Source organism: Balaenoptera borealis (genome assembly GCF_965194805.1).
Source record: "Balaenoptera borealis genome assembly, chromosome: 6".
NCBI lineage: Eukaryota > Metazoa > Chordata > Mammalia > Artiodactyla > Balaenopteridae > Balaenoptera > Balaenoptera borealis.
In genome coordinates, this window is record NC_138863.1 from 35,099,361 (window position 1) to 35,117,759 (window position 18,399).

At 41.5% G+C, this 18,399-nt stretch overlaps 1 protein-coding gene across 2 annotated transcripts in view; it reads right to left on the minus strand.

Moving 5' to 3' along the window:
- LOC309631168 (aldehyde oxidase 1) overlaps positions 1–18,399 on the minus strand; it is a 111,423-nt gene that overhangs the window by 22,450 nt on the left and 70,574 nt on the right. For both annotated transcript variants that reach the window (XM_082397281.1, XM_082397285.1), the window contains 6 exons: positions 16,389–16,485; positions 10,720–10,844; positions 8,516–8,649; positions 7,391–7,478; positions 2,798–2,884; positions 1,765–1,956 (listed from right to left, as the gene is read on the minus strand). In XM_082397281.1, the coding sequence (XP_082253407.1) occupies positions 1,765–1,956; positions 2,798–2,884; positions 7,391–7,478; positions 8,516–8,649; positions 10,720–10,844; positions 16,389–16,485 (723 nt within the window). The remainder of the gene's footprint in view (positions 1–1,764; positions 1,957–2,797; positions 2,885–7,390; positions 7,479–8,515; positions 8,650–10,719; positions 10,845–16,388; positions 16,486–18,399) is intronic.

Below are 18,399 nucleotides of genomic sequence, written 5' to 3' on the forward strand. Positions count from 1 at the left end.
GTGTTAGCACTTATATGCCTTCGATGCTGCTCTTGTGTAAGTTCAGAGGAAGGACTCCTTTCCTCATATTCCTTATATAACTCAACAGTGCCGTCCAGGTACACTGTGGACTCTTAATTCCAGTTGTACTTGTGAGTATCTGTTGAAAGGTAATGCTGAATTTAATTCCAGGCTACATGATCCGTGTGATTTCGATTTTTCAGATGCTGAGGCAAGAGAAGACCACTCACTTCCAAACAGGAAACTATGAAAGTTTGTTTAAATATAGCCCATAACTAGGAGGAAAAGCCAATTAAGAGATTCTATCCCAGGATGTCTGAAGCAGAGTAGAATTCTTCCTGAATTCCCAGAAATTGGTGACTAAGGCGCCCAGCTGAGAACAAAAGGTCAAGTACTTCACATTCTCAGCTGAGAAAACTCTCAGCAGTTGAGGCCAGCCCTCTCCCCAAGCTGACAGGGGTCATTACAGACATATCTTCTTCCCATCTCCCCCTCCAAAAAGTCCCAGATCATTATAAAAGGATGACTGGAAATTAGTGAGCTGTGCCATTTTGGGGAAGGTGGTTTTTTTTTGTTTTTTGGGGTTTAAAAAATATATTTATTTATTTATTTGGCTGTGCTGGGTCTTAGTTGTGGCAAACGGGATCTTTAGTTGCAGCACGTGGGATCTTTAGTTGTGGCATGTGGCACCTAGTTCCCTGACCAGGGATCGAACCCAGACCCCCTCCACTGGGAGTGCGGATCTTAACCACTGGACCACCAGGGAAATCCCTGCTGTGGTGTTTTGAAGGATGGCTACTCTCTCCTCCATCTTCTCTAGGGATGAAGGGAGGTCAGTAGCCGATCCTCCTCCTAGTGCTACCAATGTGACCGAACATCTGGGAAAGAGGCCATGGTGAGACAGCCAGGAAGGGAGGGGCAAGGCCCCCCCTCCAAGTTCAAGAGACATAAAGATGATGGCTCCTGCCTATGGTCACAAATTCTAGTGCTGGGGGGGGAAGGAGGCAGATGGATCAGGGACTGGGGCTTTCCATGGATGGCTGCAGCTTGGGGCCCAGAGGCGTGGGCTTCAGGGGATGCTGCGTGAGGTGCCAGCTGAGGGTCAGTTGGAGATTTAATGCTTGCAGGGGGCTGTCGATTTCTGAGAGGGCTGGCAGAAATGGAGCCCGGAGACAGCATACTTGAAAAGTGGCTTCATCTAACCAAGAAGAGGACAGAGAGCTTGCTGGGAGAAGTCAGCTGGGGAGATGCTGTCTGCTTTCCCTGGTCCTCACGGGAGGGAGAAGGGGGCAGAGGGCACACCATCTGCCCACCCTAACTCTACTCCAGGATCCTGGGAAGGGAACCGAGCTTGTTAATGAATGAAATTGGGACCAAGACTTAAAGAACAGAGAGGAGGCCATTTTAGTAACTGAAATGACTCAGATGACAGCTGCCTAAGATGTTAAGGAAGCAGAGGAAAGAAGGGTTTGACAGAACTTATTAGTAGCAGTTATACTTCTAACCCATGGAGACTTCTCACTAACAATGAATCCAGAGCTCACTCCTCAATACCCTCTGCCCCAGGAGTTTTGAGAAGGAGGCCGAGTAAGACAAGGACCCCTGAACTCTGGAGTCCTGCTCTGTATTAACTAGTTAGCTGAGTTACCTCCAGCAAATCATGTAGCCCCTATGGACCACAAATTCCTCAACATGAAGACCCCCAGTGGCCCTCCCACCTCTAAAATTCACTATCTTTTGTCTGTGAAACTAATTCAGTTTTACCTTCTCAGGAGACAACCCACATTTGGCTGCAACTTCCGTAATACAGGATTCGGTGATCAGCCCTGTCTGAGGAAAGCCAAACCCTCGCAAAGCCGTGTTGGACGGAAGGTTGGTTCTGCACGCCCATGCCCGACAGCGCAGGTTGGGAAACTTGTAGGCATTTTCCATTTTCAGAAGTCCCATCTCTATCATCTGGGGAAATCCAGAGTTGATGTGATGAGAACTCATCCTTCTGCACCTGTTTTACCATCCTGAGACTTCGGACCAAAATCAGGCCAGAAATGACCTACGTCACATCAAACATGCTAATCTTGATGCATGTCTCAAATTAAATGCATTTTTACTGTAAAATGATTTTTAAAGATTTGAATAATTTTTTTTGAAATCATTACTTTTAAATTTTCACATTAGGGCTGATGCATTTTTCCCCAGGTTTTAAAAATTTCCAAAAGCCTTTGAAGCATTCATGGGCCCTCTCAGTCTACAGAATGTAGACTCTCTCTCTCAGTCTACAGAATAAAATATCCTGAAAAACAGGAAAAAAAATGTTGGTATTTGGCCTAATGCATTTGTTCTCAACCAGGGGCAATTTTCCCCTCTTCTTTCCTGGGACGTTTGCCAATGTCTGGAGATATTTTGGGTTGTTAGGTCTGGAGGGTAGCTGCGCCACTGACACATACTGGATAGAGGCCAGTGATCCTGAGGGACATCTTACAGTGCACAGGGCGTCCCCACGGCAAAGAACTATCGATTTCAAAACATAAGTGGGGTCAAGGTGAAGGTCTAATGCTCGCAGCTGGGAAAAGAGCTCTAAGTTTGGGAAACACGGAGATAACACACAGATGCAGACTTAGCCAGTATCTCTGCGCTCACCCTGGGGGCACCAGTAAGTAACATGAGTCTACTTGCTCCCTGCATTGCAAATCTTTATGCTTTTATAATTAAATATTATTTAACTATTGAACATTTTTCGGAATTAAATAATTTTATGCAACACTTTCCAGAATGTGAATTTGCTCATTAAAACACTTACAAGTAATGACTCATCCAAGGAGGCACCTCCATTGCTATAATGCTCCACATCCAGGGCCAAGATTCTGCCATTGTTCATGAATCCAGCCTGGGGAAAGAGAATGGACCTTTGATACTGGTTCTGGGGACCAAGACTCTCTAAAGTTTACTTTGTCACTTGTGAACCCTCTACATAGAGATGAAAAATTTTATGACATTAGATTTGACAATTTCTTGGATAAGACACCAAAAGCATAAGCAACAAAAGGAAAAATAGATAAATTGGACTATATCAAAATTTAAAACTTCCCGGTATCAAAGGATACAGTCAACAGAGTGAAAAGGCAATCCAGAGAATGGGAGAAAATATTTGCAAACCATGTATCTGATAAGGGGTTAATATCTGGGATGTATAAAGAACTCCTGCAACTCAACAACAAAAAGCCCCAAACAACCTGATTAAAAAGTAGACAAAGGACTTGAATAGACACTTCTCCAATGAAAATACACAAAATGGGTAACGAGCACATGAAAAGCTGCTCGGCATCACTAATAATTAGGGAAATGCCAATCAAAACCATAAGATACCACCTCACATCCATTAGAATAGCTACTATAGCAAAAAAAAAAAACCAAAAAAACAGAAACAAAACAATAAGTGTTGGTGCAGATGTGGAGAAACTGGAACCCTTGTGCACTCTTGGTGGGAAGGTAAAATGGTGCAGCTGGGTATTTATCCAAAGGAATTGAAGGCAGGATCTCAGGGAGATATATGTATACCTATGTTCACAGCAGCATTATTCACAAGGGGTAGAAGCAACTGAAGTGTCCATCAGTAAATGAGTGGAGAAACAAAATATGGAATATACATACAATGGAATATTATTCAGCCAAAAAAAAGGAAGGAAAAAATTCTGACACATGCTACAACATGGATGAACTTTGTGGACATTATGCTAAGTGAAATAAGTCAGTCACAAAAGGACAAACACTGTATGGTTCTATTTATGTGAGGCACCCGAAGTAGTCAAATGCACAGAGACAGACAGTAGGATGGTGGTTTCCTGGGGCTGTTGGGAGAGGAAGGAATGGGGAGTTATTGCTTAATGGGTACAGAGTTTCAGTTTTGCAAGGTGAAAAGAATTCCAGAGATGGATAGTGATGACTGCACAACAATGTGACTGTACTTAATAATGCCACCCAACTGTACACTTAAAAATGGTTAAGGGCTTCCCTGGTGGCGCAGTGGTTGAGAGTCTGCCTGCCAATGCAGGGGACACGGGTTCGAGCCCTGGTCTGGGAAGATCCCACATGCCGCGGAGCAACTAGGCCCGTGAGCCACAACTACTGAGCCTGCACGTCTGGAGCCTGTGCTCCACAACAACAGAGGCCGCGATAGTGAGAGGCCCACGCACCGCGATGAAGAGTGGCCCCCACTTGCCGCAACTAGAGAAAGCCCTCGCACAGAAACGAAGACCCAACACTGCCATAAATAAATAAATAAATAAAAATTTTTTAAAAAAAGGTTAAGATAGTAAATTTTATGTTATGTGTATTTTGCCACAAATACAAATAATAACAATAAAAAAAGGATAGAGAAAGATATAAAAGCAAAACAAACACACAAAAAGCCATCCTGTTTAATCTGTCACTACTGTTCAATCTTTTTTCTCCTCCTAAAGCAAATCAACTGCATATTTCTTGACCTCTTATTCTTGCCATAAGTTCTTGAATTCTGACTCCCATCCTCATATTTCCACCAAAACCTTTTCCCCTAAAGCCAGCGATCCTCTAATCTCCAAATCTGGTGGCCTGCACGTAATGGACTCTGCACATTTTTCTCATAGGGCCCAATTTCATCACAATTCTCAGCAGCATTTGGTGTTGCTGGAGGTCTTTTAAATAAATATCTTCCTTGCTTTTAAGATGTATTCAATATTTCTGAACTTACTAAAGTTCATTTTGGGAATTCCCTGGTGCTCCAGTGGTTAGGACTCTGTGCTTTCATTGCCGGGGCCCGGGTTCAATCCCTGATCGGGGAACTAAGAATCCACAAGCCATGCGGCGTAGCCAAAATAATAATAATAATAATAATAATAAAAGTAAAGTTTATTTTAATGATTTTTGTTGAATGGAACCAAATTCAAACCGAAGTCAAGGGCATGAGCTATGAATTCAGCAGTTTAAGTCTGAGTCCTGGTTCTGCCACTTAACCCACTCTGGGATCTCGGGCAAGTCATATAACCTCTCTGACCATCTGTGACCTGGCAATAAGTAAGGTAATGCAGGGAAAATCATAAGCCAGTGACTGAAACCTAGCAAGTATCCTAAATAACACTACTATAAATATTATTACTATCATCTCCTGTCCTCCTACTACCCTCCATCAGAACACATTATTTTCTCAAGGTTTTAATCATCATTACGCTGATGGTTTCTGTAACTTATAAACCAGTCTTTTCAATAAAGTCCCATATCAATGAAGGACATTTCCACTTTTAAATGTCCCACTGTCACTTCTTCTCCAAACACACAAATAAACTCATCCCTGTCCGTCTAGACTGTTTCCTCCTTCCAACTTGGCTCTTTCTATCAGAAACCTCCAAGGCATGTTTGTGGTTTCTGTTCTCCATTATATTTTGCTAAGTTTGTCACCGAATTCTATTTTATTTTATACCATAATAGCTCTTGGATCCATCTCTTTTTCTACATCTTCCGATCGTAGCCAGACCCCAACTGCTTCATGTCTGAAAGCATCAGCTGCCTCCAGGTGGTCTGCGTCCTCCCTCCTCGCTAGGCCATCCTGCCCAGTGCCATCATATTCTCCCCCTCAAAGCGCCCATGTTTGGTTATGACACTTGACTGGTCAAGCATCTACTCAGTCTCATTGTATCTTATGAGATCAAGTTTAACCCCCCATCCTGGGATTCTCAGGCCACTCTGAGTCTGGCATCACCTAACCCAACCCATCTCATTTCCCATTACTTTCCAGTAAGCGCTCTGTGCTCTAATTCCCCTTCTCCCCTTACTCCTGCCCCTATCAAACAGGCCACGTGTATCCCACCTCTGCATTTACGCTGCTACTATTCCCACCACCTGGTATGCCTTCTTTCTGCCAATCCATTCTTGAAGGTCATTTACGTTTCACCTTCTCTAAGAAGTTTCCTGTACACACTCTAACTCATATTCATCTCTCCCCATAGTTTTACTATGTGCACCTCCTCCTTTAACCTGAGATTATTACATTTTCATAATGACTTCATATGTGTAAGTCTTCTTTCCCCCTCAACGGCTAAAATGTGGTCTCCTTCAGGACAAAGTTTGCTCTAATAAATCTACGTTGCACTAAACCCAATTCAAAATATAGCTTAGGGTGAATGTAAGTTGAAATAGATACATTCGTTATCTTCTAACAATATGTATGCAGGTACACCAGTTGTGGTAGAAACGATGTGATGTGTTCAACAAATCCTGTTGTCTTTCATCCTGGGCACGCAGGAAGACTACATTTCCCATGCTCCCTTGCAGTTAGGTGGCAAAGTTCTGGCCAATAATGTGTCGATTGAAGCAAGGACCACCTCTTCCAGGCCTGGTGCTCAAAATATCTCCCACACAACACTCGGCTCCCTCTCTTCCCTTCCCTTCCCTTGTCTGCTGCCCTCTGCAGAAAATCCAGTGGAGGACAGAGTCTTTAGGGCGGTGCTAGCCAATGGAACTTCCTGTGATGATGGCAGCGTTCTCTATTTGCATGTCCTACATGGCAGCCACTAGCCACAGGTGGTTACTGAGCACTTGAAATATAGTTAATGCAACCGTGGAACTGGATTTTAACTTTCATTTAACTTAGTAGATTTAAATTGAAATAGCCGTATGTGCCTAGCGGCTTCCGTATTCAACAGTGCGGTCAGAGGGGAGGATGGTGGCGCTACTAGATGGAAACAGCTTGAGTCCATGAGTGGTTTTGTGGAGCACGGTTCTCTCCTCTTCTCCGCCCCCCTCCCACCCTCCTCTGATTACACTGGGCTGTTACCTGAGCAAGAATTAACACAAAAAAGGTCCAAGTCCGGGAGAGTTTTTAGTTGTTAGAGCAGTTAGCCCATTCTGACAAGTAAACTTATTTCTTAGAAAGCAAAAGAATACTTATTTTCTGCTATGGAAACTTTTCTAGGAATTAGGAATTTCTGGTACAGAGTTTTACCAAAATACCTTTGACATATTGATAAATGAGGAAGCTGTCGGCAAGCATTTGCAATTTCGCATAACGTTATTGTTACAGAAATTATTCTGTTTTTACCTCCCACGTATAAAACTGTGGGAATAGTGTGGTTATCAGATCCACTTTCATGGACGTATGTATATACTCACATGTTTTCCAGCTACGCACTCTGTAGCCGCCAATACCAGCTCGCACTTTTTCCACAAACTGATATCTTTGAGGAAAGCAGAAAAGCGTCACTGAACCAGCCAGTAATCAGTTAGCACAAGGAAGAGAAAGTGTGACGCACAAGTTGTTGATTTGCTCACTGTTATTCCCCGGTAGACAGTAGCCAGATGCTGCCCGCTGCATTTCTGTAATGTTATATTTACAACATAAATCCCCCATCCTTCTACTCACTTTATACTTTCCAAGGTAAGGGTGGCGGCCTCCAGTTATTAACATGTCTTCTCCTCGTTCCAGAATGCAGCGGACTGCACGACCATGCCTAAAACAGGAAAAAAAAAAATCGGGAGAGGTAAACTCTTTTACCTACCAGGTATTATCTGGGGTTTATGTAACTCCTTGTGAGAGCCTGGTGGCGTCCACACACACTGCAGAGCCACAGAGTGACACCCTGAGCCCAGGCTGTGCTGCTCTCAGGCATACACCAGTGACCTCCTCTTCCTCTGGGTCAGGCACAGTGCCTGGCACTCACTACTTATCCAAGGGGGCTCTCGGGCCCAAGGCTCCGGGGTATTGCTTTGGGGTTATTTCCCACTGTGATAATCACCTCCGTGATAGGCAAACAGTCCCAAGGCCACATTATAGTTGGTTACAAATGGAGGAACTCAAGTGGTGTCTGACTGCCAAGTATTCCCTGATAGGACAGGTCTGGAATGAAGGTCTTTTTGTGTCATGGGGCAGAGGAACTGACGTACATTACTTAGCAAAGAAATTAAGCCTTCTAGGTGTGCCTGTTCCAAAGACAATTTCCTATGGTTATATTCTGACACCCTTAAAGGAAAATGGTACTATAAATAAAGGTAAGCATAACAGAAGCAAATTTTCCATTTAAATTAAGGGAAAAAAATATATACACACACACACACACCTTTTGAGATCCACTTATATTTATATCTATCTATATGTATATAAACCTTTTGAGATATGTATAGGTATAGATATATAGATATAAATGTCTACCTCAAAAGGTTGAACTGACCTATGTATATATACAGGTGCTAAGGACAAGTAACCCCACCCTTTCAGGATCTGCTTCTGTCTACTCTCCAGATATTATATATTTTACTGTGGTTTTTACTCTTTCCAGTAATTGATTCTCATTTTTGTTTTTATAGTATGTAGTTTGACAATATAAAATAAAGAAGTTGTAATAAACTGGCAGCTTGTTTGTATATTTGTATATTATATGTGATTTTAAATAACCTTGACCCAGATTCTTCCTCCTTAACCGCAATATTGAAAATATTCAATGTGACCTCATTCTATTTTTAGTCTACTTAACAGATTTTCTCCACTTACTTGTTTGCAGCAAATGCAGCGATGGCTGCCATGATGCCAGTTTTCATCACCTTCCCCCCGAAAGCCCCGCCAACACGCTTTACATGACACATGACCTTGTTAGCTGGGAGCTTCAAGGTTGAAGCAACTATGTCCTGTGAATGATAACAGTTCTCATTAATCTGACCCATCTGCAGCAAGGGAGTGGGAACAGTCCTTACACATTTTGATTCCTTAATGTTGTACATGATACACAAATTGTGTGGTTACACTAAATAATGGGATGATTTCCAGTAACTTAAGCATGCATCCATGCTGATCTCAGTAGTATTTAGCTGTAATGACAGCACCAAAACTATCATTAAGTAGTCCTTCCAACATCAATGAGATATTTCTATGATAATAAAATTAAAAAAAATTTTTTCCCCATGAACTACACCCAAGGTATCCTTTTCAGACTAACCCCTAGGGATATGTTTCCTGCAGCAGTGAGATTCCGTGGCCTTCCAAGCCTCTCTCAGACTGGGTCTTTTCCCTGCACACCACTGTCTCCACTGGAGAATGAGCACTCCTCACCTTCCATTTGGATTCAGTTGGCTGGTGGGTCTTCCCTGGATGTAGGCCTTGCTCTTCCTTGCCATCCTAATGTTTGAGGTCATTAAGTCTTTTTTGTTGTTGTTGTTATAAATTTATTTATTTATTTATTTATTTGTTCTTATTTTTATTTTTTATTTTTGGCTGCGTTGGGTCTTTGTTGCTGCGCATGGGCTTTCTCTAGTTGCGGCACGTGGGGGTTGCTCTTCGTTGCGGTGCGTGGGCTTCTCATTGTGGTGGCTTCTCTTGTTGCAGAGCACGGGCTCTAGGCGTGTGGGCTCAGTAGTTGTGGCACATGGCCTCTAGAGCACAGGCTCAGTAGTTGTGGCGCACGGGCTTAGTTGCTCCGTGGCATGTGCATCTTCCTGGACCAGAGCTTGAAGCCATGTCCCTTGCATTGGCAGGTGGATTCTTAACCACTGCGCCACCAGGGAAGTCCAGGTCATTAAGTCTTAATAACTCATTTTTATACATGGGGAGCCCAAGAGGAATGAAGTGATGGGACCAATGTCACACAGGGAGTGAGAGGCAGAACAGGAATGGAATGGAATTCACCTGATCCTTCTTAGTGTTCCACCTTCTAAGAGGCCTCATTCTCCACATTCCCACATTCCTACTTGCTCTGGTAATGATACGGGCTCCTTGTGACCTACTGAATCAAGACCCCAGTGTTTATTCCCCTTACTTTCACCCTGATGCTTAAACTAGCCACCCCAGGCACATCCAGCTTGGGCAGTCTTCGTACTACTCCTCCTTCTTTACATGCATGCTGCCTGGCATATAGGACATACGGGCAAAAAGTGTTTGCAGAAGGGACAAGTGAATGAATGAATGAATGAATGAGTGGCACTTGATCTTGGTGTGGAACTCCCTGGAAATGGCTTCTCTTCTCACCATCTAGACAAACCTCATTCTCACTGTAAATCCCAGCTTAAGACTTCATCTTCATGAGACTACCTGGATGATTCTTGGGCTTCACAAACCTCCATTCTCTTAATTCTTCCACCTATGTAAACTCTGACTTTGCTGGTTGCATTCTGCCCCATACTATTTCCTAATTGCTTCATGTGAGTTAGGTGACTATAAGTTTTGGAGGGCAGGCCTTTCTTTGTTAAATTTTGGGGTTTTTTTCAGTTTTGTTGAGCAATAATTGACATACATCACTGTATAAGTTTAAGGTGCACAGCATGATGGTTTGATTTCCACATATTGATTATCACAATAGGTCTAGTTAAAATCCACCATCTCATATAGATACAATTAAAAGAAAAAAATTTCTCCTTGTGACAAGAACTCTGAGGATCTGTTTCTTAACAACTTTCATATATACTACAGCAGTGTTGACTATAGTCATCATTTCTTTCGTGTTCTTAACAGTGCCAAGAGTATAGAAAAAGAGACTGGCTGATCCCATAACTGGTTTTAAAGTTACAGATCCACAAACAGAAGGCCATTACTTTCATAATACCATCTTAAAAGTTTTAAAGTTGTATGGTTATTAATACCCAAATGGATATGGCTATTAGTATTCCAAACTCCTTCAGTTTCTAAAATGTTCTAAATTGTTCCTGGTATATCTTGTTGACAGAAACCACTTAGCCATGTCCCCTCCATAATGGCCCCCACATTACCTGTATGTATTTGGGAAACTGCGTGGACACGTAGACATCAATTTCTTGATCCTCTCCTTTGGGAACAACAAGCATGCTTTGGGTTTCCATATAAAAATGTTCTTGACCTCCCATGTGTATTTCACCTGTTAGAGGAAAATATTCCAGTCAAGGAGGCAGTCAGATAGGACAGGTAGCACCCCCCATGTGTTATCTCATTACAGAGAAATTCCACCGACAGTGCTTCTGCTGGGGCAGTGGGCTACATGGTGCAGAGCCACAAACAACAATATTTAGCTTTTATTATACCTGCATATTTGAAGTAGAGTTCTGCAGGGGAATGTGTCATGTCTGCCAGCACGGTAGGTCTCAGAGTGATAGGGAAAGATGCGTGACTTTTCAGAGTCAAAATACTATAGCAAGGAGAATTCTGGTTCCAAGACAAGATGGAGTAGATGCATTTCTCCCTGTTCCTTCTTCTAAGTACAGCTAACAATTCTGGACACTATATGTAATAAAAGAAACATAAGAAGGTTCTGAAAAGTAGAGGAGAAGGCAAACCAGCTAGGGACTTTGGGACCCAAGGAAAGACACAATGTTGAGTTCAGTGGGTTTTGTTATTGTTTGCTTCATATATCCCAGACTTGGTGCCAGGGAAGCAGAAATCCAGAAACACCAACAGGCAAAGAGAAAAAAAATCCCCCAAGAAAAGCCTACTTTCTCTAGCCAAAGGACCAGGAAAGCGGAAGCCTATCAAGACAGAAAACTTTTATGCAATACCTACTCTGCTCTAGCCAAACACTACAGAAAAAACTGCACACCTATCTCTGTCTGCAAAAGTTGAGTGGGGAGCTTAGACTTCCACCCTTATCAAGCTGTGATGAGGTACCCCAAACCTTCCACTGGGGTGGTGTTAATGGGGACCCTACAGGGAACCTGGACTTCCATGCTCCACCTGGCAATAACAAGACATCACCCCCCGTTCCTTCCAACCCAGGGTCAGAGGAGTTCTGGTAAAATAGATGATTTAAATAAGATCCAAAGTCTTACAACATAATATCCAAAGTGAACTGGATAAAATCAGAAATCATTCATCATACCAAGAACTCAACTTGAATGAGAAAAGACAATCAACAGATGCCAACAGTGAGATGACACAGATGTAGGAATTATCTGTCAAGGATTTTAAAGCAGCCATCATAAAAATGTTTTAATTTACATAAACACTTGGAACAAATGAAAAAAAATAGAAAATCTCAGCAAAGAAACAAGATATAAGAGAACAAAATGGAAATTTTAGAGCTAAGAAATACAACACTCAAAATATAAGGGGCTCAGTGGATGAGCTCAACAACAGAATAGAGAGAACAGTGGGAATCATCAGGGAACAAGCATACAGAACAATAGAAATTGCTCAACCTGAGCAACAGAGAGAATAGACTGAAAAGAAAATGAGCAGAGCCTCAGAAACATTTGTGATTAAAATTAAAGTATGAACATTTGTGTCATTAAAATCGAGTATTTGAAGATGTAACACCTGAAAATTTCCCAAACTTGGTAAAAGACACCAACTTACAGATTTAAGAAGCTGAGTAAATCCCAAAGAAGATAAACCAAAGAAATTCATGCCAAGACACATCACAGTCAAACTTCTGAAAACTAAAAACAAAATATGTTGAAAGCAGAGAGAGAAAAACACTGCCTCTCCTATTGGGGAAAAATACTTCAAAAGACAGCAGATTTCTCATCAGAAACCATGGAGGCCAGAAGAACTGGTACAACATCTTTCTTCAAGTGCTAAAAGACCTATCAACTCAGAATTCTATATCCAGTGAAAATACCTTTCAAGGATAAAAAAGAAATGAAAAAGACATTCTCAGATGAAGGAAAGCTGAGAGGGTTTGTCTTCAACAGACCTATCAAAAAAGAATGATTGGCTAAGAGTTTTTGAAACAAACAGGAAATTATTATTTTTTTTTAAAGGAATCTTGGAACATCAGGAAGGTGAGAGAGCAATGGTAAGCAGACAACTATGGGCAAACACAATAGACTTTCCTTCTCCTCTTGAGTTTTCTAAATTGTATTTGAAACAAAATTATAACATTGCTTCATGTGATTTTCAATGCATGTAGAAGAAATTTTTTAAGACAATTGTATTTAAATAAGGGAGAGGAAAGGGATGTAAAGGGATGTAAGGTTTCTATACTTTACTCAAATTGATAATGTGTTGCTACCAGATATACTGTAATTTAAATTTCACTTCCAGAACTACCACTAAAAAAATTCACAAAGAGGTACACTCAAACCACTATTCATAAATCAAAGTGGAATTCTAAAAACTGTTTGAAAAACAGAAGTAAGAAAAAACAACACAATACGACAACGTCAGTCATCATGTTAGGTGGAAAGCAGAACTTTTAAAAATTAAAAATGTACCCAATAAGAGTGATTTGTAAATTATTTGAGGGAGGTTCCCAAGGAAATCTTTTGTATTAGAATCTGGACTTCCTATCTCATCCAAAATCTGAGTAAAGAAAGAGTACAGGAGAATAAACAGATTCTACTTCTTTTATAAAACATAAAAATTAAAATGTCAAGAACCCAGATCTCAATTTCAATCTAAGCTCTTACCAAAAATGTACATTGAAACACCCATTTGTCAGGAGGCTAAAATTCATGGTTTACAATATTAGTGATTTCACCTATCCACTCAGAATTAATTTGGTTAAGTATCTACTTCATTGAAAAAAATACAGAGCTAAAAAGTATTAGACAGAGCTGTTTCTACTTAAACCTGTAAGGTAGGCAATGTTTTAGGGCCTTGTTACATTGCGCTGCCCAGCCCCCTAGCCCTGGACCCACGGTGCCCTCTCCTCACCCCACGGTGTTGCTCTCAACTCTCTCGGTTGGAAACCAATTTGTTCAACTAATCCCTGAGATAAAACGTTATCCCAGTATGGGTTTAGGAATGATTCCTTTAGGCGTATTTACATTTTAATGAGTTCCTTAAAGATGAAAAGCCATTAAGATAAGGAGTCTCTCTGTACTACGCCCAACAGGACAGGGTGTGGGGAAGACAATCCCAGTTTCAGGGCTTCGAGATCTCCTGCAAATCCTGCTACAGAGATTGTCAGTGTAAAGCTCAACCAAGATCACAGAATTTTAAAGAGATGAATGGGAAGTGGCATAATGCAGAGGAGAGAACGCTGACTTCAGAGGTGGGAAACGTAGATAGATTTGATTCCTGGTCAACTGTCTGTCTCTCTAGACTTAGCTCATCTGTAACTCATCTGTAAACCGTGTTCTTTAATGCCCCTCTAGGGCTACGACACCAGTGTTACGTAGGGCTGAGATACATCTGCACAGTTGGTAAAAGCCAACAATAATATCATTCCCTTCAAGAACACGGTCTAAGACTCGATGTGATTCTCGACATATTTAATCTTTTAAATACTCTTTTTCTTGGAGCATCTATTTTCCTAAGGGGCAATTAAGTGCTGTAATGATTAGTACCTCCAGTTATCTCTCATTGAAACAAGTAGTCAAAAATTCTTCATTCAAATGACAACTGCAGAGTAAGAATAAAACCCCTCAAACCAGTGAGTCAAGAGGATGAAAACTTAAAAGTAGTATATATGTCCCTTTTAGAGCTTCCTGTTCACTTTTATACTTATCGATAGGGTATAGGAAGTTAAAATTCAAGTAAGAGACAGATTGAACAACTTTTACCTAACTAAATCAAATAATTAAATAAGATGTTGAGTAAATATACAATAACTGAATTCTCACACAAACATATTATGGAAAGAACAGAGCAAGGACATTTTATGGCACAAGTGGAGGAACTTCCCTAAATATTGATATTTCCAAGATGCTCTCGCCAGGGACTCTCTGTGCAAAAATGCTCCTTCCTCCTCTTCTCCCACAAAACAAACTCACCCTATGAATGTTTGCTAGATTTTACTAATCCTAAGAATCACCTGGAGCACAATTAAAATTTGTCAAAAACAGATTCCTGGGCTACCCTGGGTCTTTCAACTCCAGAATTCCAAGAAAAGCACACAGGAATCTCCAGGCAGGTCTTGGAAGCATCTTCTAGTGTGAAAAACTGGGCAACATTGGGTTTGATAGATGAACACCTGCCGGTGTGTTCCCTCAATAATAGACAACCTTTTCTACAGAACAACAAAAATATCCAAACCTAATAATAATTATTGTTCATAGTTATGGCTCTCTTACTATGCCCCAAGCTCTGTGCCAAGCACACATGTATTATCTCTTATAATCTTCATAATGGGTCACTGAGGTCAGTATTATTTTATCCATGTGATTTTGAAACAAGGAGACTGAGCCCAGAGAAGTGCCCTGCAAAGTCACACAGCTAGTAAGACAGGATGCCAAGGAATACTGGCAGGGTGACAGTACAAGGTGTCTTTCCTACAGCTTCCAGGTGACATTATCTACTCCAGCTCCGAGAAGCTTCAGGTTTTATACAGCCATGGAGTGAAGAGACATGATAGGCTTTCACCTCAGTGGCTGGACTGACTGATTATATATGGCACAGCTCTGGGATGGTATGTTTTAGGACTCTTCCTGTGCTTGAGATCAGGGTTGGAGAGAAAAATTAAGGAGATGGTAGCATCTAGCATGCACTTGAGGCTAATATCCTGGAAATTCACTTGAAGACAGGAGATGCAAATGACTTATTCTCTGCCTTGAGATATGGTACAGACAGCCCATACCCACCCAGCAACACATCTGGGTTAATCAGATCTTGCATGACAGGCGTTAGGGAAGGATTTTACAGCACAGCAGTATGACAGCAGGGCATATCTAAGACCCACGGTAAAGCATTTTTTTTCCTGCTATAAAGGACATCACTAAGACAAATGGCAAAATTCAAATAAAGTATGTAGATTAAATGATAGTATTATGTCAATGTTAATGTTCTGATTTTAAAAACTGTATGTTTATGTAAGATAATATCCTTGTTCTTAGAAAATGGACACTGTAGTATTTAGGAGGAGAGAGGCATCAAGTCAGTAACTTACTCTCAAATGCCTCAGAAAAAAATGTGTGTGTGTGTGTATATGTCTCTCTCTATATATATGTAGAGAGACAGACAGATAGACAGACAGGCAGAGAGACAGAGACAGAGACAGAGACACACACACACAGAGAATGATAAAGCAAGTGTCATGAAATGTCTATTGGGGAATCTGGGTAAAGGGTAATTAAGAGTTTCTCTAATGTTTCTGCAACTCTTCTGAAATTTAAAACTATTTCAAAATAAAAAGTTACAAAAAATTTATTGGAAAGTTCAAATCAACTGATTTCCAAGAGGGAAATTTAATTTTCATTACATATATACATAACTAAAGGAAGTCTGCAAGGAAGTGGGGGAAGGAGACAGGGAGGGAAAGAAGAAAGGAAGGAGAAAGCAGAGATGGAGGGGGGAGGGAGAAGTCAGAAAGGATGAAACAGAAAGAAACATGGGCTTTGGAAAGCCTTAAAAAATCTATCAATCCACAGTGCTTCGTGGCTTAGTGGCTGTTGTATGACCGTGGTCCTGCTCCTTAACCACTCTGAGCCTCAGTTTCCGGACCTTCAGGAAAACAGACACCACCTGTATAACAACTGGGCAGGCCAGGGTTGCTTCCTCTCTCATCATTCTTTTCAGAGAGTTTTACCTTCAAGAATTTGATCCACCATTTTAAATGCTTCATCAATATTTCCATACTCCAGTTTCCTTTCTTGCTCGAAGAAGGACTTGTGTTGTATAGCCTCCTAGAAAGAGAACAGAAAAGTGAGGCCCCCGGGGCAAGAGACCCAGCCCGACAGCAGTAGCCACATGTGATGTTGCATCGTCTGAGTCTGCGCAGCGCTTCTCTTGCTCTGGAATCGCATGAGCTGAGCTGAGAACCAGGCTGCAGAAAGACTCCCCATGGAGCAAATGCAAATGTCCGCATCAAAAAAAAAAAAAAAAAAGTATGCTTAGAAAACACCTAGCACCAGGTGGTCCCATTACGGAACTAATATTTCCAGGCAGATTATTCTTTTCATTCCACAGCCCATGTTATGCAGCCAATGGAACAAGGCACAGGGGTTTAGATCTTGGGCTCTGGACCCAGTCGGAGTTGTGTCCATTTTCTCCATTTACCAGCTGTTTGACTGTGGGTCTATTACTTCACCTCTTTGAGCCTCATCTGTAAAATGCAGGTAGAGTTGTGCACATAGCTCCAATAGGGTTGTGGAAAGAACAGAATGAAATGAGGCATGAGAGAGCTTACACGGCATTTAATAAGTGCTCTGTCAGTGTCAGCTGAAGACACTCTAGTGATAAGGACATGGTGGCCTTGCCTGCCAGCCCCAAGCTCCTCCTTTGGGGGTATGAGTACAGCATTTGCACCTGGGACCTCCAGCCCTGGAAGAAAGATTCCATTACAAGTCCAGAGTGGGTACCACAAATCCACTTATATTCTGGTTCCTAATGGCTTCTCCCAGATGCCTACTGAAGGGGTACAGTAGCAGGTACACATAATCAGGGATGTAGCTATAATAATCTAGGTTGGTTTTCTTACCTATCCTTAGGAATTCATCTTGCTGTAATCCCTGGGTCCTTGGCAAACGTGACATGCCAGCTCCTGCCAGCATTTCTACAATGGATTATTGTCCATCCATGAAATTCCAGCCTGCTGGCAGCTAGGGATTCTCCTAACTCTGGTTCCCTCTGGCCACCAATCGGTGTCTAGACCTATCAGTATACCTTACGGGATGTTCTATTGTGATCCTGCCATTTCCTCCATTCAAAAAGTGGGATGGTTTTTTTCTACTACCATGGGGCCAAGGGTCTTTGATAGAGTGTCTGTGGATCGCTTCTATTGCTGACCAGCTGTTGGACCTTGGGTAACTGTGTCTTTCAGTTTCTGCATCAGAATGGGGATAATAACAGTTTTTACCTCATAGGATTGTTGTGAGCATTTAGTGAGTTAATGTAGGAAGCCTGCTTAGAACAAGGTAAACACACAGAGAACTCTAGGTATTAGCTATGGTCACGTTGTTGACCATGACGATTGATGAGAGATTCTGGTCGGGGGCATAGTTTTCTCACCATGGTCATCAGCCTGACCCCGTGAGCCAAGAGTTTAGATAGCATTTCCCCATTCAAACTATTAAAAATTCAAAAAAGCATAAGCTAGGTTAAACAGTAGTGACAGTGATGGAGATCCACTTGTTTTTATCCTATTTTGATTGATAACACACTTCCTAATGGAATCAATTCATAGGATTTTCTTATTAATCTCAGACTCAGATATCCTAGGTTCAAAACAGAAATTAAGTTTTATAAATCCAATTGTTTTTTTAAGTTTAATCTTTTTCTACTTCCCTTGCTGCTTGCTCTGCTTGCTTGGAGCTAATTTCCTGAATATTTCTTGGTCAGCAAAGTGATAAAAAGCACTGTAATGCGTACGGAGCAGGGCATATTTCCTTGCTATACACTTTGATTAAATCTACTTGATCTAGTTGATTAACCTTGGAGACCTTAACCTCTGATATAAACATGCGGTAGCTCTTTTCCACGATGTCAAAGTTTGGTATTTGATGCTGGGATTCTCTGGCAGACAATTAGAGATGTGCCGGTCCCAGTTGGGGGGGAAGGGGTGGGAAGAGAGTGGTATCTATTTGCTTATTTGGAATTTT